The 22713-nt window shown below is 41.0% G+C and overlaps 1 protein-coding gene across 1 annotated transcript in view; it reads left to right on the top strand.

Moving 5' to 3' along the window:
* The first annotated feature begins 8011 nt into the window (after positions 1-8011).
* The window catches only part of SEC23A (SEC23 homolog A, COPII component), a 61745-nt gene continuing 47043 nt past the window's right edge, over positions 8012-22713 (top strand). Inside the window, exons 1-2 of the mRNA XM_075532375.1 lie at positions 8012-8165; positions 16880-17121. Of these exons, the coding sequence (XP_075388490.1) occupies positions 16901-17121 (221 nt within the window). The 5' untranslated portion in view covers positions 8012-8165; positions 16880-16900. The remainder of the gene's footprint in view (positions 8166-16879; positions 17122-22713) is intronic.

Below are 22713 nucleotides of genomic sequence, written 5' to 3' on the forward strand. Positions count from 1 at the left end.
AACTTCTTAAGTATTTCCTGGATTAATAAAAAATATATTAAAAAATATTTTTCCAATTGAACGAAACTCACTGCCATCCTGCTGACTCATAGCGACCCCTGTGGTTTCCCGAGACTGTAACTTTACGGGATTCAACAGCCCGGTCTTTCAGTTACTATTTATTTGGTTCTAAATGAAAAGGTTTAGTAAACAAGTTACATACGTATCACCCTGTGAAGTTTTGTAGGTGAATCGATTTAAGGGGATAAATCCTACCCTGTGACTCTCCCCCAAAGGACAATAGTTGATTCTAACTCAGATTTATCCTACGCTAAATGAGTGAAAAATTAATTTCCAGAGGAATATGTGTTTGATTATCTTAAAGATAACTTTGTATTTATCTGACATGTATATTACTACTAAGGTGGTCATACCCCCCACCCTTTTTTTTAATTAAGAAAATCACTTTGCTTAAATACAAATCATTTAAAGGAAAAAAAGCTAATGTCAACACCCAGGAGTTATCAGTACCAAAGTTAGGTAAACCTTATTAAGTAGATATTTTGCAGATATGGAACCAAACCAGAAATGCATTAAGTTACTTGCCTAACTAGGCTGGTAAATTGCAAGTAACAATGGCAGTATTGTTAGCTCTAGTTCCTTTTAAACAAGCCTTGAGTGAATACAATTCACCTTTATTTTCTAAGGTTGTTTATTTTTAAGGCGTTCTTAAACCAGCAGTACCTTAGTTTGCCAGCAACTGAGTTCAAAACCAGGATGTAAGTTTTTCAAGGTCAGTCCCAATGTTAAGAGCTAAGGAATCAGTGACTATGAGCAGTACGCCGACAGTTGGGAGACTTGGAAAGACACTGCGTCCAGTTAAACCAGACAGTTATTTTTTTAATTTTTCTACCACGCTTTTGACAGAAACATAAAATTACAATGAAGAAGTACAGAGAATTATTTTTCCTCCCTCAACATTTTGAAAAAGTAACCAGTGACTACATAATTTCTGTATTATGTAGTCTTAGCCAGTACTTTTTAAATTTTTCCTCATCCTTTGAAACTGAGCAAATTATTAGCAATTGCTCTTTTTCTCAAGAAAAGAAAAAAAAAGATGACCTAACCAAGAAGTCACCAAAGGAACAGTGCTTGGCACTGAACTCCATGCAGTAAGTACGTGGCAGAACTACATATGGACAAGGAAGAAAGGAGAGGAGCAGCAGAAGGGACCAAACATCCTGTTTTCCAAAGGAAGAGGTGAGTTATTACTGCATTAAAAATATTCTGAAAAAATTTAGAAATTCTGATTCCACAGCAAATTTTGAAATTCTGATTCCACAGTTCATTCAGAAGACAAGAAAGTAAATTGAGCTAAAAGTTATAGGGATTGCTTTCTGCTAACTCAAATCTATTCTGACTTGAAATAATCATTAATAAGATTTGGAAAAGACTTAAATATAATCATAAATTGGAAATTACTCTTAAGTATTCTTTATTGTTTCACTGAGATATGGGACAGCCAAGAATAAGCTATGCATACATCTGTCTGGTTGATTAATTTACTCTGGGAAAAATGTTTAATTTTGGGAAAGTTTAACTTCTAAAATTATAAGCACCATTTCATCTAACCTCTTTCCAGGAAGAACAATTCCTAAGCTACAGGACCACTTCTTGGGCCCCACTTTCAAAGAGTTCCAATCGGTTACAGTTTGCATAAGAACATTTGTCACGTTTCTGTACTTTCTCACATTGGAAGCTGGCTGTAGGAGTGACATGAGGGTTGTGGGAAGGACTATCCAACAGCTGTTATTGGTCATGGTAGCATCTGTTAAGTCATGCTTACAGGACTACCTGGAAAGGTTGTTCCTGTTTTTTCTAGCCCCTCAATCAACTCAATTATTCTCAAATGTTTGTGTCTCTGAGTCATCTGGAAGCAGTTGTTTAAAATCCTCCAGAGCTTCTGTTTCTATTGATCTAGTGTAGAGCTAACAAATTTACGTTTTCAGAAACATTTACTATGGTATGGTAAGGCTACACCAGGACAGCTTCCAATGACTATGCTCATGTAAGAATTCAACTATACTACCATGGGTTCCAAATCATAACGAACCTCAAGGACAAAGTAGGGCTGCCCTGGCATTTCCCAGGCTGTATATATTAATATTATCCTGATGGGAGTTGAAAGCCTCATTCTGGTAAAGAGTGACTGGTGATTTGGAACTGTGGATCTTGTAGTTAGCAGCCCAAGGAGTGATCTACTGGACCCCAGGGCTCCCTTAAAAAACCAGACCGATGTCTTGCTGGTAGGGGCTTTACCAGGCTAAATGTTTTCCGTAAATTATCACATGCACTCTTCACACTACCCCCGCCCCCTCGGCATGGCAGGGTAAAGCAGCTGCATCTAAGTTTTCAAGGACCAACTATTTTTCTGGCACAGATTGCCAGGCTTTTCTTCTATTAGAGGTTTTTCAAGGTGGACTTGAGCCAACACCCTTTCAATGAGCAGCCTCGTTCATTAGCTGTTTGCACTGCCAAAGACTCTTGCTCTTCAAGAGAGTTAGCATCAAGCCCCAAACAAACAAACAACAAACAAACCCAAAATTTAAAAAATCAAAGAAGGTACAAAAATTACTCTGAGTCTTTGTGGCCCAGTGGTAATACATTAGAGAGGGGTACTGAGGATAGATGGAGGGAGATACATTTTGCTTCCTAGTCTGAGTCCAGGCCCTCTGGGCATGAATAGTCTTTTCACCACTCTGCCGAAGTTAGACAGCTAACTTGATGTCAGAAAATCAAGACAAGGTCCAGCTTAATTATGGAAAACAAGAAAATACTTTGCTCATTTAAAGTGAAAATGCAAATCTATGTGCTCCCATTTAGAATGAGATTTCCCCTTCTGTTACCTGGCATATAATCATTCTTATGTTCTGTTCAAGAGCTCTGTTGGCTAGGAATCGGGCAAGGTCAGCAGTCCCAACCCACTAGCTGCTCCTCAGGGAAAAAAAAGAGGAGGCTTTGTTAGGTTGAGTTGTTCAGAGAAAAAAAGTTAGAGACTCATTTATGTACAAGAAAGGACTTTTTTTTTTAATGCAAAGCACTTTATTTGTAACCCTAACATCTGGGTTAAATATGAATAGTCTGCTAGGGAAACACCTACAACTCCCAGTGGGCGGGACACGGCAACGAGGGCCTGTGCTCAGAGGAGCTGACCGACCCACCCGCGCTAACATCCCTTTCCTTCCCCGCCCCTTGGTAAGGGGTGACGATTCTGGAGATGGTTTGGTCGGTCCTAGGCAGCCGGCTTCATGCCAGACGTCTCCTGGGAGGCGTAGACCACGTGCAGGAAGCCGTCTTCACCCCGCTCGCTCTCGCACACCTCAGGAATGGGCGTGCACACGCTCCCCGTGCGTGCGGTGGCCGCTACCCAGCAGGAAGAAGGCCGGGTTGGCGTCCAGCTGCAGGCGCCTTCGGATGATTGTGATGAGCTCGCTCATGGTGACGTGATCGGGGACGAGGAACTTGGTCTTCTCCAGCACAGGAAGCTGCTTCTCACCCTTGTATCTTTCTATTATCACCGGGATTTGAGTAAGATGTTGTTCTCGGATAAGCCGGACATCTTCCACTCTGTTCGACGAGTGGCGCTGCTTGAAGGTCTTCTCAGACGGCACAGCGAGGGACGGTGGCGTCAGACGGTAGCTCGGACTTGGACGACGGCAACTTCCACTCAAGAAAGGACTTTATATGAAGAAGTAATTCCATATAAAGAAGGCATCCCAACCCAGTACAACTCAAGTCCCTAAGTCCCGCGCTAGCTGGGGCCCTCTTCAGAGTCACAGAGCAGCAAGCTGATGATGGAGGATGGCGAAGTGGGAAGCAGGGAGACCATAGGCAGTGGGTGCAGACTCCTGTGGATCCAAGGTGGTGGGAACATGGCAGGGCAGTGACAGCTCTCAGGGTGGGGCACCCCACGTGAAGCAATCCCTGGAGGCAGGAGAGAGAGAGAGAGAGAGAGAGAGAGAGAGAGAGAGATGGATTTCCAGTAAAAGTCCACACTGTCAAGGAGGCATCATCAGGCCGAGACCTGATCGACAGGTTGGATTCCACCCTCACACATTCACACAGGGTCAAGTTGACATAAACTTGATCTGCCGCAAGGCTTTCTGCTGCTCCCTTCAAGGTGTACAGCTTCAGAAATCTGCAGAGGCAGCTCTACTCTGTCCCCTAGGCTCCCTATGAGTCAAAATCGACGCCATGGAAGTTAAAAATTTTTTTTTAATTTAATGGACCGAATCTAGTAGGTTTTATGTTCTTTCCAAGGAGATCTGGTGGTGCTAATTGTAAGGTTTTTGGTTTAACCCCACCAGCTGCTACGTGAGAGACAGATGACACTCTGCTCCGGTGAAGATTTACAGTCTTGGAAATCCTGTGGAGGGTCCAGTGAGTTGGAATCAACTCAGTGACAGTGAGTTTTGAGTATGCTCTACATTTGAAATTAGATAACCTTGTTTCTTTGGGCCACTGTAAATAGTTTAAGAGCAGCTCAAAGGATTTCATGTGTATAGTTTTATGATAGGATTACATGATTCTGAGATTGACACGTGTGGTAGAATGAAGAGGTGTTTGAGTAACACTTTGGGGCTCACTGTAGAATAGAAACAATTGCTATTTGAACAAGAGCTAGACATTTTAATGTGTAGTCATTATAGCGTTTAAAGGGGCATGAAAGAAAACTCAGTAGTATATAGACCATAAATGAGCTGAAGCTTGACTTTATCACTTGACTTCTCTTGACTCCCATTCATTTTCATGTACAGAAATTAGGCTAAATGATCACTAAGATCTCTTTTTTAAGTTGGAACCGACTTGATGCCACCTAACAATGACAGCAACAAGGTCTGTTTAACTTTAGACTACAGTCTCATGCGTGAAAATTATTAATTAGCCTTTGCTAGACAGATATCCTATGCTTATGGGTTTGTGATGCTGTAAAATTCAGTATTAGAAGAGTTTGAATGTTGCTTTGTCTAGTGAATGCTTCAAAATTTGGTCACTGCATTACAATGTCCCCGTATGCACAAAAAGAAACGAGTCCATGTTAGAAAACACTGTCAACAGAGTCAACCAAAAGGAAGAGGTAAAAGCTCCATCTGGTGGTGATAATTTAAAATTCCAAGAAATCTACATGATGACAATTCACAATGTAAGACTTGTATTAGCCTTTCCAGTTTAGAAACATCTATGGGATGGAAATAGGGAGAAAAACACTGGCTGTTACATATTTACTACTTAAGATAATTAATGATATTTCAAGTCCTTACATGTAGATTATCCCTGGACAAAAACTCATGTCAAAAATTCTGGGGAAATGTACTTCAACCCCACTCTTGGGCATTCACAATTCTTGACAAGCCAAGAAACCTACTTTACATCATTAAAATATTTCCTGACTTTATTATACAATAGCACCCCTCCCTCTCTTATTTTTAAGTCATCCCCCCCACTTTTTTGCAATACTTTTATTGGGGGCTCTTACATCTCTTATTGCAATCCATACATTCATCCAGTGTGTCAAGCACATTTGCACATATGCTGCCATCATCATTTTCAAAGCATTATCATTCCACTTGAGCCCCTGATATCAGCTCCCCATTTTCCCCTCCCTCCCCGGCCTGCCCTCCCTCACAAACCCTTGATAAGTTATAGATGATTATTTTCATATCTTATATCGTCATTTCCTTTAACAGTTTGATTGGCATTTGAGCCACGTAATACAATTCAATAACTCAGTCATGTTAAGAAGAGTTGTGCAATCATCACCACAATCAATCTAGAACATTTTCTTCTTTGTACTCGTTATTCATTTGTAATTATTTTTTATAATTGTGGAAAGAATATACACAACAAAACTTTCTCCAATATCTCTGTTTAATATTTATTGTCATTTTGAGAAATACAGTTCATAGAAGTAAGATCTTAGGGGTGTTTGCATTTTAAAAACCTTTTCTGAAGTTTTGTTTAACTAACAGTGTGAGGTATGAATCAACAATTCATTAACGGTGTTGGTCAGGGGTACTAGTGGCTACTATCCATTCACCTGTTGATGGATGTTTGGGTTTTTCCCATTGGGGCTGATATGAATAAAGTTGTTAAACAGTCTTGTATAAGTTTTTATTTTTTAAAGGCCTTTCAGTCCTTTCATATATAATGATACTAATACTTTACATTTTACAGCTGTTTAGGTTTTCTTGCTTATTCACGAATGTTTAGTCATACTGTGTGCCAGAATTTGTATATTGTAATATAACATGTTACAACAAATATATGTGAAAACAAATATAATAAGCAGCGTGTTGGTAAAAATAATCTTCATATTTACAGTTTGGTCTCAAGTGCTGTGTCCTGGAATATCAGAAAATTAAGTTAGAAAACCAGCAAAGAATATTTTTGGAGAGACTCCCTTTTTTCTCCCTAATTCTTAATCTTACTTTTCTTTTTAGTCACTAAGGAAGTTTTCATTCTATCTTTTTAAAGATCAAAACCTCTTACAACTGGGTGAGTTCAAACCACTAACATTTAGGGCTTAACTATTTGAATTACCAGGGATTTCTGTACATAAAGTACACGAAAAACCAAAACGAAACAGCAGGTTCAAATCAGTTTGTTACCCTCCCTACATCTACATACTAGGGAACCAAAGTTTTCATTTTTTTTTAAAGTTTTCATTTTTGAACAAAGAAATTAAAACCATCTTTCATTGAACTGTATAAGAAAGGTGCCTTTTTAGGGATCCATGAAATTAATGGAATTAAAGGATTTATATTTTGGTTGAATTGTTACTGAAACCCAAGAGTCTTGTGGCTCCTCTCATCTTTATTTACCCTACTTAAGGATTTTTATGGTGAATACCATATTTTACCTTTATACAATCACAGCCATTGCTTTGGATGATTTCAGCCAAGAATCCTCATTCAGAGATTAACTTTTTTTTTTTTTTAGCAGACTTCATTTGCAAGCCAATTTTGAATTTTGACTTTTGATCCCATTCACTCTTTGAGATTGAATGAAAAATTTACAAACTCACCCTCTTCCACCTTCCAAAACAACCTTATGTACATATTATAAGTAGGAAAATAGGAGGATTTAAAAAAATGTCTGAGAAAATGATTGAAAAGATGATAGATTTTTTTTTCTCCACCAACTTTTTGCAGCTCTTTGGTTTGTTTCCTCATCTTTGCCAGTGATGCAAGCGCTGCAGAACAGGGGTTTGCTATTTTTGTACTCTAATGTAAAATGTTAATACAGTTAGAGCTTTGCAGGATTTTACATGTCATCATATCTGCAGTTAGTTTCACTGTTGGTTGTGGGGTTATTGAGGCCTCCTAGTTCTATTTTTTTTCCAACTAGCGGTTCCATTTTGCCTAGAAGGGGCACGTAAACGTTAATCAGCCAAAGATGGTACCGTGTGTACTGGGGAGCGGGTTGGCAGGGGCCATGTAGGAGGCCGGAGCAAGACGAGGAATACATAAATAGTATGTGATCTCTTCGACGCCTGGGATTTTTGGCTTTATTGTCAAAATAGCCTTACTATTTCGACTGCGCCTGGCACGTAGTAGGTGTTCAGTAAACATTTGTTGCATGCAGTAAAGTAACGACCTTTTCACTTTCTCAGGAAGGTGTGCTTCGTGGTTCTCGGAATCAGTGCGCCCTAGGGGAGAGGATGAGCTGGAAGGTTATGAACGGCATCTGCAGGAGCAGTTCGCTACCCTCTCGGCGGCCCACGCGAGCTCGGCTCCGCCTGGCTTCCGCAGCTCCAGGTCTCCGCTCACTCCCCAAGTTTAGGAAGTTCCTTTTCCTCCCTTCCCCTTCCTCCCGCCTTCGTCCCGCTGGTCTCTGGGTCCCAGGGATCTACTTCCTCTCCGACCGGATCCTCCCGATGACCCCGGCTCCCGACGCCCCGCCCCTCCGCCAAGACCCCGCCCCCTTCCTCCCGCAGGCTCCGCCCCCTCCCCTTGACGTGGCAGAGGCGGCACCAGCCATGTTGGCGGGGCCGAGGGCTGCGCGGAGGCCGGGGGCGGGGCGGGGCCGGCCTTGATCGCGGTGCCACGGCTGCTGCAGCTCGGCGGCGGGGGCTGGCGGAGCAGGGCGAGGCTGCGGCCGGCGCAGGACTTGGAGCGGGCGCTGTGGTAAGAGCCGACTGGAAGCTCTCCCCGGCCCTCGCTCCCCGGGGCCCGCGGGTGCCGGGCGCGAAGCGGGGGAGGGGCGCCGGGCCGCCCTGCTGGCAGGTGGGCGGGGGGCTCGTGTAGGTCCCTGCGCTGCCCCTTTCCCTGCCACGGGGCAGGTAGGGCGTGCCCGGGGCTGTGGCCGGGCCTGGGGGAGAAGAGGGGAGCCTTGCACCCACTTATTCGTTTGCTTCGCTCATCTGGCACCCCTAGATCAGCTGGGGGAAACGAGAGTTGGGTGAAAACTGCTGTTCAGGTGTCCGCCTAGGACCCCCGCCCTCGCCTCTGGTCCCCTCAGCAGGCAGCGTTGTCTTGACACTTCAGACTTCTCGGGTCCTACGTTAAGCTGATCTCAAGTGCCCTAGACTTTGAACCCAGGTGCCTTCGTCACCTGTAGTTTGGCCTTAGCAGCTATAACTGAAACCCTCGCTGCCACCTAGCCAGTGCCAACTCAGCGACCCCGCAGGACGGGGTGGCACTGGCCCCATGAGTGCCCGCCACCCTGTTTGCGGGAGTAAAGGGAAAGGTGCTAGGGCGGTGCAGCTGGGTTACAGAGAATTCAGTTTTCAGATTGATTCTACACTAGTGTTTGTCCGTTTTGGTAGAAAGACATAGTAAATCTCCCCATGATCGCTGGAGTGGAGATCTTGAATTCACAGCTTCGCTTGCACTTTCGCAGCCTTCCCTTTGCTCGCCTTCTAGAACCTTAGTACCGAGCCAGATTAACTTGGTTAATTTTATATTTAAAGACAGATTTCATTATAGATGCATGTTAAGCATGCTCGCCCTTCCCCAGTCGTCTAACATTTCAAAAGCTTAACCTTTTAAATTGACTCGTAGAATTTTAGAATAGGAAGGGGGCATTGGAATTTTCTAGTTCAAACACCCATCTTACTGAAAACAGTGGGGATCAGAAAATCAGCGGAAGGAGTTAAAGGTGCTTCCATGGAAGATTGAAAAACTAATGGCAATGCCAGACCCACTGCAATGGAACGGATTTTGACTCACCGAGACCCTATAGGGCAGAGAAGAACTCCCTAGAATTTCTGAGCTTGTAAATCTGTGTGTGATCATAAGGCTCATCTTTTCCCCTTGGAGTGACTGATGAGTTAGCAGTCCAACATGCAATCCATGAAGCAGTTGATAACTTGTGGGTGTTTTTCAGTTAGGTATCTAATCAAGTGTTTAAAACACCGGTGCAAGTGTATTTCACACAACCCCTTTCAGGTGGCCCACTAGAAAAATAATTTAACAAAATAATTCCTCATGATTTCAAAATTGCTGAAAGTGAGACATTACAAAAAGTTTATTGTGAAGTTTGTACCATCTTTAAAAAAAGTCACTAGTGTGTAAAGTCTGTATCCTACCTTAATGTATAAGTGAAATTTAATTTTATGATTTTGTGTAAATATGTGGGGGGGTGTTGAAGAGCTTGCCAAATAATGCTATAAGGAGCAAACTACTGTAAAAGAATTTTCAGGTATGCCATTGTACATGGGACCAAGGTTGGCAGATTTTGGTATAAAATTAATCATTTTAAGATTATACAATTCTTACTTGGAAAGATGAGAAGGTCGAGAGTGTTTAGGGGGAGGGGCACATAATTGGGCTAATTAAGAAACAGGTGGGACTTTAAAAATCCTGCTGGCAAAGCGAGACTAAGAAATAGATTTGATGTGGTTTAGCAAGCGAGTATGTGCTTAAGAGTCGAGAAGGAGAAAGAAAAAGTGAGGAAGAAGGTGGGGAACTATGCTCAAGTATCTTGATGGTATTTAGTATGTTAATAAAGTGAGTAATTAAAATCCAGCTCCTTACCTATTGTTGACACTTAAACCTGACCCTCCCTATGTGTGAGTGCCCACATCCTAAGTTTCATAAGGGCTGTTAACCTAGGCGAATTCATTGAAAACATTAGCCCGCTCATTCCACATCCCTGCCCTGCTCCTTCAGAGGGACGCAATAGGAGTCCCGTGAAGATGCCATTTTGATTTGGCATAAATTGAAGAGCACAGAATTCTTTGGGAGAGGATTAAAAGCTACTACTGAGTTGATCCCAATTCATCATATACTCTAGAGGAAAAGGTAGAACTGGCATGTGAGTTTTTAAGACTATGCATCTTTGTGGAGGAGAAGTTCCCATCTTTCTTGCTGGAGAGGGATTAGCGATGTGAAAGTACTAGACCTTCAGAATGTATGGAGGATTCATTGAGAAACAAGCTTTACATTTTGGTATTTCTCAAAGGTTTCTACGATTTTTTTTCCTTTTTTTCTTCCTTTTTTTTCGGTTTCTACGATTTTATAGCAATATTTTTTTTACCTATTCTCATCTAAAGAATTTCAAGCATTGCGTAGACATGCAATTGGAAAAGAGAGACTTGTTTTAATAGCCTTTTTCAGATAATTGTGTATCTTCTCTGCTATTATACCAAAAATTCCAGGGTTTTAATTAAGAACAATTAATTAAAGTATGGAATCTAAAACCTTAGCAGTGAACTTTTTAATACATCAAAACTCATTGATCTATCTTGTACTTTGAATGGATATTTTACCCATATATAATATTATTGCATCAAGATTTGATCATTTGGAAAATATATCACCCTTCAAAATGCATAATGACTTTAGATATTGACACATTTTATTTTATAATATTGAAAAATCACAATACCACCTCTGTAGTCATCAGAAAAATCATAATATAAAGTTGGCAAGCTTTATTTTAATGGATGCAAGTTTTAAAAACTTCTAATTTGAACTTGAAAGTGTAAATCTTACTTTTGGCAACAAATACTGTTAATTTTCTATAAAGTGATAGACCCACTTTCATTTTTGAGGAAATGTCTGTTACATACTTAAGTAGTAGTTTTATGTATCATATTTGGGAGAATTTAGAAAACCGTCACTCAAAACACTTTTGTGGTATGTGGTTCAGATGCAGAAGCCGAGTTTGTGTAGAATGCTGTAGTAGGCATATATATATGTAGCTATATATATCCAAAAAGATGAATTTTAGATATGGCTTATCTAAATTAAGTAACGAGCATGAAGCTTCATTTATGCTCTATGGCAAAGACTAGAAAGACTGTATATTCTTAGAATTTATATTCACATCTGTTGCCTGGAAACTGTTGAACTTGTTCCTCCCCTTGCTGCTGCTTGAATTAGAACTGAGCTTTGTTTCGTTGCACCTCACTCACTATCCCATCTCCTTGTTTTGTCATTACCCCTCAGTAGCCACTGCTCCGTGAACGTTCATCCCCTCCTTCTCAAAGTTGCCTTTCCCAGCACGTCTGTCTTACCTTTGGGGTTTTATACCTATGTTAACTTTGAAAAAAAAATCTATATATATTTTTTAATGGAGAAAAGCTTTATTGAGTCCTCAGCCCTAGTTCTCTTTCTCCTGCACAGTCATGGTTCCCTGGAAGCCCCCCAGTGGGCGTGCAGCGGTGAGACCCACTTTGGGGCCAATGGGCATCCCCGTGGATTGTTGGAATTACAATGGGCTGACCCAATGGGCTGACCACTGCCACCTCCCAAGGGATGCTCTACAGGGTTCATAGCCACGCCCTGCACCTGAGGCTAGCCTTCCTTTGGCCTTCTCATGGCTAGGCTTCCCAGTCCTGCCACCTCCAGCCACCTCACCAGCTGAGACGCCCTTATCGGAGCCGTGGGGCAGCTTTACTCAGGGTGTCCTGGGCTCGTAAATGCGGGAAAGGACAGCAGCAGAGGTCCAGGAGGCACACGCCAGCCTAACCTGTGCTCTTTTTGATGAGCATAAAATTCGCCTGCGTCTTCAGGATTCTGGAATGACAGAACTGAGAAATGCAGTGGGTTTTTTCCCTTTCTATTTTAGTTTGAAAATTATCTTTTTTATTAAGTACTTTTATTGGGGGCTCTTACATCTCATCCCAATCCATACATTCCTCCATTGTGTCAAGCACATTGGCACATATGCTGCCAACATCATTTTCAAAGCATTCTCTGTCTACCTGAGCCCTTGATAGCAGCTCCTTATTTCCTCCGCACCCCGCTCTCCCTTCCTCATGAACCCTTGATAAGTTATAGATTGTTATTTTCATATCTTACATCGTCCCCTGTCGCCCTTTACCCACTTTTCTGTTGTTCGTCCCCCAGGGAGGGGGTTATATGTTGATCTGTGTGATTGATTCCCCCTTTCTCCCCCTACCTTTCCTTATCCTCCTGGTAGCTCTAGTCTCATGGTTGGCCTTGAGGGGTTTATCTATCCTGGATTCCCTGCATTTCTGGCTCTTACCTGTAGCAGTGTGCATGCTCTGGTCTAATCCAATTTGTAAGGTAGAACTGAGGTCATGATAGTGGGGGGAAGGAAACATTAAAGAAGTAGAGTAGCAGTTCACAACCTGTGGATCATGACCCCTTTAGAGGTCGAACGACCCTTTCACAGAGGTCGCCCAATTCATCACAGTAGCAAAATTACAGTTATGCTGTAGCAACGAAAATAATTTTATGGTTGGGGGGGTCACCACAACATGAACAGTTGTATTAAAGGGTCGCGGCATTAGGAAGGTTGAGAACCACTGAACTAGAGGAAAGTTGGGTGTTTCATCAGTGCTATACTGCACCCTGACTGGCTCCGAAAATTCTCTTAAGAGAGTCCTTAGCTGTCTGAGATACTTAGATTTTTGTTGCGTATCACTTCTTAATACTTTTAATGGAAACCTGTTAAAAAATTAAAACCTATATATGACGTGCTTTTTTCAAACAAATGCTTTTCAATTCTTAATATTTTAGAATCAGTCTCTCACGTTATCATTCAGAGCAACTTCAAATCCATGTTGGCTCTTCTGGCTCCAGCTTCATAAATCTTCTCTTCTTTTAATGTTTTCATCTCTCTGCTCTTTGGGCCAGCCATATTGAAACTCTCTGTATTCTCCCAGACTTTCAAATTTCCAGTTTCCTTCCATGATAAACCTCTCCTGCAGTTTGAGAGCATGAGGTATCAAAGTATCGAAGAGGCAGCAAAGCTGGCATTCCAGATAGACTGTTAAAGAGGAACAAAATGCCTTGTTAGATTGGATCTGCTCCAGAATGGCATCATTTTCCCCAATGTAAAATTCAAGCCCAACCCAACCCGTTGCTGTCAAGTTGCTTCTGACTCAGTGAGCCCATGACCCTATGACCATAGAGCTGAACTCTGCCTCCTAGGGCTTCTAAGCTACAAATCTCTATGGCAGCAGATGCCCACATCTTTCTCCCATGGAGTACTTGGTAAGTTTGAACTGCCAATCTCTTGGTTAGTAGTTGCGAGCTTACCCACTGTGTTGCCAGGGCTCCCTCCTGCTCGCAGTGAATTTAAGTTACTAGACTGAAATGATGTGTCTTGAATTAGAGCTTAAAGTGCCCTCAGATATAACAGTGCTAAAAATACCCAGAATTAAATTTCTGCACAAGAGGTTAAATGATTCTACAAGTCACAGAATAGTACTTCTCAAGTATTTTATTGTGCTGCAGTTACTCTCTATTTACATAATAAAACCAGAAGTGTCCAATTTTAGGATTTTTTTTACTCTGAAATAATTTTTTTATGAAAAAAATTTATAAATTATCAAGGGGTCAGGAGGCGGGGAGGGAGAGAAAAAATGAGTAGCTGATAACCAAGGGCTCAATTAAAAAATGTTTTGAAAAATGATTATGGTAACATATGTCGCGATATGCTTGACACATGGATATATGTATGGATTGTGATAATAGCTGTACGAGCTCCCAATAAAATGATAAAAAAAATTTTATATACACAGAAATGCTTCAAAAATAGTGGAAAGTTCTCTTGTAGACTTTTAGGAAAATCTTCGTTATGTATCATTAAAATTCTCTAGTGTAAGTTTTCAAAGGAAATTTGTCATCTGAATAAAACACTATGGAGTTTTTAGATTTTTATGGTTTTGAGAATCTGCTTACTAGACTAATGTAATTTACAAGGCTAATAAGGCAAACATATGGAGTCCTGGTGGTGTAGTGGTTATGCGTTGTCGGCAGTTCAAAACCACCAGCATCTCCTCCGGAGAAAGAATGTGCTGGAAATTTCTACTACTGTAAACAGTTACAGTCTCGGAAACCCACAGAGGGTTGCAATGAGTCAGCATTGACTTGATGGCAATGAGTTGTAGATTATGGCAAACATAGAATCAAATTTTTAATTGTAATTTATCTTCCTTTACTGTAGGCTCTTAAAATAGAACTCGTATTTGCTGTAATTTTCAGGAATGAATAACACTCAAATATTTCTTTAAATTAAAAAATTTTAAGATAAAGAATATATAGCTAAGCACAAATTCATTCAACATTTTGTACACGTAGATATAGTTCAGTGACATTGGTTATATTTTTTGTGTTGTGTTAAATTGGTCTCACCTCTCTACTCATATTGTTTTACCATCTTTAACTTAGGCTCTCTGCCCCTGAAATTGTCTCTGTGCTTTATAGTCACTGTTGTCACTTTATTCTCTTAGCAGATAATTCTTTAGTAGAATGCACTGTTCAAGGCAAATACTCATCATTAGTTGAGCTAAACTCTTGTTTAATGAGATAATTTGGGTTTGAGTCGTAAAAATTTTCTTAGGGCGATTGATTTGAGGACCTCTCCCCCCCATTATACTTCTGTTTTTATAAGAATCTGAAATTCAGTTCCATTTTTTCTTCCCTTTGCTCAGAATTTGTTGGGTCCTTGATGTAAACATTCAGTCATTGTAGATGGCTCCATGGCCTTTGGGTCTTCTGGCAGTGGAAACAATTACACCCACAGCCCTCTTTCTTTTCCATTTCTGAGGTCTCTTTCTCCTGCTGCTCCAGGCATATGAGACCGCTTGTGTCTTGAATAACTTGCTCCCAGGCTCTTAAGACTCCTGGTACTGCTTACAGAACTGGGAGGTAGTCCAGAGACTCTGAAACCAGTATTAGACCCGTTGATTGGACCAAACCAAAGCCAAACTCACTGCCAACGAGTTGATACTGATTCATAGCGATCAGTGTTCTGCTGCACCTATGAGCTTCCAATACTGTAACTGTTCACGGGAGTAGAAAGCCCCGTTCATCCAAATGTCATGTAATTCAATAATTCGGTCATCAAGAAGAGTTGTACTACAATTAGCTCCACATTTCAATTCTAGAACATTTTTATCCCCTTTACTCATTGTTATTAATGTAAATTTTTCTAATGTGGCAAAAGTATATGCAACAAAACATTCTCTGATTCAACAACTTCTACATGTGTAATTCAGTGCCACTGATTATACTCTCCGTGTTGCACAATCATTATTGATACTCTTTTCCAAATTATTCCACCACCATTTACATAAATTCAATGTCCCCTAAGCGACAACTCTTTCTCCTTCACCCATGGTAACTTTTGGTCAAGTTTTTCCCCCCAGTAATTTTCTTGAGATAGTATTCACATATTCACACTTTTTTTTTTACATTTTATTAGGGACTCACACAACTCTTATCACAATCCATACATATACATACATCAATTGTATAAAGCACATCCATACATTCCCCGCCCCAATCATTCTCAAAGCATTCGCTCTCCACTTAATCCCTTTGCATCAGGTCCTCTTTTTTTTTCCCCTCCCTCCCCGCTCCCCCTCCCTCATGTGCCCTTGGTAATTTATACATCGTTATTTTGTCATATCTTGCCCTATCCAGAGTCTCCCTCCCCCCCTTCTCTGCTGTCCCTCACCCAGTGAGGAGGTCACACATGGACCCCTGTAATCAGTTCCCCCTTTCCAACCCACTCGCCCTCCACTCTCCCAGCATCGCCCCTCCATATTCACACTTTCATGGTTAAATGTGTCTAAAATGAGTTCAAAGCCGCGTTTTTCACCTCAGCAGTGACTAGTGGTCTCAATCCGTGGGCCTTGTGTATTGCAGCCCAGTACACAACCCCTTCACCACCAGGACCCCAGCTGATTAGACAGGCCCATGGAATCATGTCCCTAAACCTTTGAACCTAGAAAACTTATCCTACATTGTATTTATGTGTACCTAGAAGCCTCAGTGGCTAAATGGGTGCGCTTTGGGATGGGATCTGCATGGATCCACAGTTCAAAGCTACCAGCCCACAGGGGGTCCCTGTGCGTCAGCATTGACTTAATGGCAGCGAGTTTGGTTTTGGTTAAGTAGTATCGACAACGGCTGCCTCTTATTAATGAGTTAATTAGTTATTGCCATAATTATATAATTTTATGTACTACTAAATTCACAATTATACATTTTAAGAATAAAAAATATTTTTCTGGGTCTAGTGGACACTGGGTTCTGGAGAGTCATTAAATATGTTTTGAGTGGTGTTATTGTTGCTTGCTAATTCTCCTGTGAGGTGTTCTTATTTTGTTGTGACTTCTATAGGTTAATCTTGATGAAAATAGGGAAAACGTACTTGCTTTAAATCTTCTAAAGCAGTGGTTCTCAACCTTCCTAATGCCATGGCCCTTTAATACAGTTCCTCATGTTGTGGTGACCCCTCAACCATAAAATTATTTTTGTTGCTACTTCATAACTAATTTTGCTACTGTTATGAATCACGCGACCCCTGTGAAAGGGTTGTTTGACTCCCCAAAGGGGTCGTGGCCCACAGGTTGAGAACCACTGTTCTAGAGCCTTCTGAATTTTATATTAACGTTTTTTTAATTTTGATGCAGAAATAAGAAACAAGCTCTACAATGACAACCTACTTGGAATTCATCCAACAAAATGAAGAGCGAGATGGGGTCCGATTTAGTTGGAATGTCTGGCCATCAAGTCGACTGGAAGCTACAAGAATGGTTGTGCCCGTGGCAGCCCTGTTCACACCACTCAAGGAGAGGCCTGACTTGCCTCCTATTCAATATGAGCCGGTTCTTTGTAGTAGGACCACTTGCCGTGCAGTTTTGAATCCTTTATGGTAATTTTAAAATATGGAAAAACTAATGAGGTGATAAATACTCAAAAGTGTAATTTTTGATTTTTTTCCAAAACCACTTTATTGGGAGCTAATACAGATATCATATTATTTCATAGTTCAATCATATCAAGCAGGATTGTTCAGTTGCTACCACAGTCAGTTTCAAAGCACATTCTTCCTTCTTGAACGCCTTGAGAGCAGCACCGCTTACCCCCTTCCCCACTGTACCCCCTAGAAACCTTTCTACTTGCTGTCTCTATAGGTTTTTTAATCCTGGGTTTCATATCCTGGTAAGACTTGGTCTTTTTTGTAGAGGTATCTGTTTTTGATTATAGTTAATTTAAAAAAATTAGGATAGTCAAATCTGAAGAGTTGTAAAAATTTTTTTTGTAATGACTTAAAAATATAAAAATACCAAATTTTAACATGCCATTGTAAGAACCCTTAGATTCTACCCATGCTCTCTGAAGTAGTGCTGGCTGTATAGCAAAGCAGTTTGTGTGATCAGGAGAATCAGAGTTGAGTGGCATTAAAAAATGTCACAAATTCCTTTTGTTTAAGCAAAAATCTCAGGCCTTTTAGTCCTTTTTTTCTATGTGTACGCTTCAAACCCAGTGCACGAGCACATCTGATCCTTTCTAGCTCTAGAATTTTATAAATTCTATCCCCGTTACCGTATATACTCAAGTATAAGCCGACTCAATTATCAGCCGAGGCACCTAATTTTACCACAAAAACTACATAAAAAATGTGCTGAAAAACTGAGCTTATACACAGATATATATGGTAATTTTTGCTACTATCACCCAACTGCAAGGTATTGCCAACTTTTTTCTGGGTAATTAACCATTCTTCTAATTGGTTTTACTGTTTGTGTATTGACTGGAAAAGTCTTTTCCATGCCACTAGAAAGAGTTCCAAAAAATCTACTTTTGGTGGTAATATGTATACCAAACATATATCCACTCACAATATCTACATGAACAGATCAATAACATTGGTCATGTCACATCATATCACCATTCTGTCTACAGCCATATATTGTTTTATCACCATTAATTTAGGCTTTCTGCCCAATAAAGGACCATCTGGGTCCTTTATTGATTCAGATGAGTGTTAGTTATACTCAAATAACTAATTCTTTATAAGTAGGGTTTAAAACAGAAACTATAAACAACCATAGGACAACTTACTGAATAGATCCTTAAAGCATGACTCCAGACTTCTAAACCAAGAAAACTAATCCTATGTAGTGTTTAATTGTACCTATGTAATATCACCAGTTATAGCCTTTTTAGAAGTTTTAGTATATTATTTTGACTGCTGTTATAGTTGTAAAATCATATACTTATTTGCCATTTTGGTCCCCTCCCCTACTTACCCCAATGTATAGTTCAGTGGTAACAGCTATGTCAGTCCGGTTGTGTAACCATTTCCCTTGGCTAGAAAACTAAACCCATTGGTGTCTAGCTCATGTTTGCTCACAGCCGCCCTGTACGGACAGTAGAGCTGCCTATAGGGTTTCCAAGTTGAAATCTTTATGGAAGCAGATTGCCTCCTCTTTCGGGAGAGTACCTGGTGGGTTCACTGACCTTTCTATTAATAACTGATAGCTTAACTACTGCGTCTTGTTCATTGCTGTTAGTCAATACCGGGGTTCCTTGTCCATTATCTTTGAAAATCAACCAAGCCCACTACCATCAATTCCGACTTAAAGCAACCCTTTCGTCAATATAAAATTATTCATAACTATACAGCAACCCTATCGTCAGTATAAAATTGTTCCTAACAATTCTCAGTGAGTGATTTCTCTTCTTTGACCTCTCCCTTACTACTGGTAACCTTTGTTCCCTGTACAGTTACTGTTCATGTTTTATTATTTAAATCAGACTATATATTCTTTATTTTTCTGTGATTGACTTATTTCATCAGTATGATGTCATGCATTAAGACTTCATTTTTATTTTAAAAAATATTTTAATATAATTCAATAAAACAGTATTGAAATAATAATAAAAAAACCCCAAACCACTGCCTTTGAGTCAGTGCTGACTCAGCACCCCTATAGTTCAGGGTAAAACTGCCCCTGTGAGTTTCCAAGACTGTAACTTTTTTTTTTCACAAAAGTTTCTTCTTAAATGTACAGCAGGCTCCAAGACAACACTTCATTCTAACCATAAGTGACAACAAATATTCTCGCAGGGAATCTCGATATTTACACAGGAAGAGAATCAAGGGTCACCATTGCTTCAGTCACCAAGAACAGCTGACTTTTGGCAGATTTCTTCATTTTACCTGCGGCAGGACCCCTTCCCCGCAGCCTTTGCCTTTAGCTCCTCCAGTTTCTTTTGTTCTTATTGCTGTTTCTGCTTGAAAGCCATCTCTTCCTCGTCCTTCTCCTTGTTCTGCTTCTAATCTTGGGTCATTTCAGGGGCTGCTTCTTGCCACTGTTTGGGTGGATCCAGGGAGTGGAGTCGGAGGGCCGAGAGGAAAGGCAGGTTTCCCCCCAGTTCTGGAGACGTGGACTGAAGTATATAGATAACCCTTCTGTAGGCGCAAAGCTGGTTCCTCTTTAAAAAGAAAATCATTTTATTGGGGCTCTTATAACACTCCATACATCAGTTATATCAAGCATATTTGTACATATGTTGCCATCATTTCCAAAACATTTTCTACTTGAGCCCTTGTTATCCCTCCTCAACTCTCCTACCCTCATGAATTCTTGATCAATGATATTTTTATTTCATATCTTACACTGTTGTCTCCCTTCACCCACGTGTCTGTTATTCATTCCCTTTGGGTGTGGGCTATATAGCCAACCTTGTGATGGGTTCCCCCTTTCCCTTCCACTCCCTCACTATGCCCCTACCCTCATGCTATCACTACTATTTCTACTGTTCCTGAGGGGTTTATCTGTCCTGAATTCCATGTGTGGAGAGCCCTTAATCTGTGCCAACGTGTGTTCTCGGTCTAGCCAGATTTGTAAGGTAGAACTAGATCATGGTAGTGGGGGAGGAAGCCTTCAGGAGCTAGAGGAATGATGTGTGTTTCATTGGTGCTACGCTGCATGCTGGTTGAATCATCCCTTCATTGTAACCCTTCTGTGGGGGGATAGCCAATTTTCTACAGATGGGTTTTTGGTCTTCACTCCAAATTGCCTTGTTCTCATCAATATAATTGTTTTGGATCTTTTGATAACTGATAGCCGATCCCATCAACATCACATGATCACATAGGCTGGTGTACTTCCATTACTGCTTGTTTAACTTCAGGCCTTTAAGACCCTAGACCAGGGCTCCTCAAACTACAGCCCATGGGCCACAGCCCACCAGGCGTTTTTGCCCTGTTTTGTTGTTTTTTTTTTTTTTACTTCAAAATAAGATAAATGCAGTGTGCATAGGAATTTGTTCATAGTTTTTTTTTTTTAAAACTATAGTCTGGCCCTCCCAACAGGTCTGAGGGACAGTGAACTGGCTCCCTGTTTAAAAAGTTTGAGGACCCCTGCCCTAGAAGGTATATTGTTTGATAGCCGGGCACCATTGCTGTCTTCACATTTGCTTATGCACCATTTTGTCGTCAGCAATTGTGTTGGGAAGGTTATTAGAACCAAGTGTTCTTGTGTTAAGGGAGGTCTTAAATAGAGGTCCAAATTACGTCTTCTATTTTAATACTTAACATATAAATATATTTACATTGGCCTCCATCCCTTTCATGATAAATTAGTATATTTACATATATACATGCCTATAGCTATACACCTGTAAGTAGCTTTTGCCTCCTATTTCCTTTCACCTTCCTCTTGTTCCACGATCATGCTCACTCTCCATTCGACTCTCAGTAATTCCTCTTGGATACATTGCACTTGATTAAACCCCACCAGGCACTATACACACTCCTCGCCATCAATTTTAGGCCTCTTCTTCCCTTATTCTTGAGTTTGTGGACTTCACTCCCCCTTCCCGTGTCCTTCTCTCCCATTTTTCTCCTGGAACCACCGGTCCGTTGTTTGCTTCTCAGGATTGTTCGTCCTGCCCATCTTATATAGATAGACATAGGGCAAAAGAAAAACAAAAACACAAAGCAAAACAAGAAATAAAAACCCAATAGATAGTTCCAAGTCTTGTCTGTTGACCCTTATGTATGTTTTCCAATCAAGCCTGATGAGGTGCCAAGCCCTGTCCCCCAAGTCAGAAGTCTATTTTCAGGATTCCTTGGGGACTTAGTTACTTTGTTCCTCCTGTTGTGTTTTACCCCGCTGTGCATGGGGCAGACCGGGCATAATGTGTGCACAGTATCTCCATGCTGTCCCCAGTCGTGCTATGGGTCAGTGAGGGACTGTAATGACTCATGGTGGCCTGGCCCTACGGTCTTTCTGTGTATTGGCTGCTCTGAACAGGGATGTCATCCCTCTCCTTTTTCCTCTTCCTCTCTCTCAGTTTGCTCCCAAGACTTCATTTTTCTTTAAGACCAAGTAGTATTCCATTGTTTACATGCATTGTTTACCCATTTGTCCGTTGATAATTATTTTCTTTTTGCTATTGTGAATAATGTTGCAGTAAACATCAGTGTATCTGTTGGTATCATGGTTTTTAGGTCTCTAGGGAATTAGGCTTTTGGAATGTGCAAGTAGAGTTTTAAGAATGGGTGTCAGTTTATTTAAATTCTCCATTAACTTCATATTATAGTTGGAATCAAAAATCCAAACCCTTTTTGAAGACATGTAAAACTACATAGATCTAGCATCTGTGTTTCTGCTTTCATCTTAACCATTCATTTTCCTTATTCGAAGCTCCATTCCCCCTTAATCATTAGACCCACTTTTCTATCCTTGACCATGCCAGATTTATTTCTACCTGGGAGTTTGTGATTCTACCTGAATTGCTCTCCCCTAAGATTTTTCCTGACTGGTTCATTCTCATTCAGGGCATTCTTCAAATGTCTCTATTAAGGAGGGCTGCTGTTAAAACAATCTTTTAAAATATTGTCTAACCTCCTGCTTTGCTGTGTCTACCCTTATCATTAGTGTTTCTCTTCTGTGTGTGTGTGCATCTACTGGCGTGCTGTCTTGCTCTTCTCTAGATAGCAAGTTCTTTTAATGCAGGGTCCTTTTACATCATGTTCACTGCTTTATCAATAGCAGCTAGAATATTGGCTTTGAGTAAATACCCTCCTCTTAAAAAGGTTATTGTTAATTGAGTGAAAGTTTACAGGGCAGGTTGTCACTTGTACATTCAATACTTCATACGCACTCCGTCCCTCTTATTCATTGAAATCCCCAAATGCAACACCAGCTTGTGCAACATCATCCTTGTGCTTCCTCCCTCCCCCCACCATCTCTGGACTGTATCCCTGAACAAACATTCTCTCCTTGATCTCAAACGGCTGACCGTTCCAAGGTGTGTGTAACTTGCCAGTGTCACGGCTCCTGTCATAGACCTGGACACTGATCTGTTTGGAAATTGAGCCACCGAGGCGAGCCCAGCCCACATGACTAAGGGCCTCAGTCTCTGGGACTCCCCTTAGTCTCCCTCATGGTTTTGAGTTTTGTTCTACCTTTTTCTCCCACTCTATCAGGACCCCTTTAAGAGCAGT

Source organism: Tenrec ecaudatus, chromosome 14 (assembly GCF_050624435.1).
Source record: "Tenrec ecaudatus isolate mTenEca1 chromosome 14, mTenEca1.hap1, whole genome shotgun sequence".
NCBI classification, from domain to species: domain Eukaryota; kingdom Metazoa; phylum Chordata; class Mammalia; order Afrosoricida; family Tenrecidae; genus Tenrec; species Tenrec ecaudatus.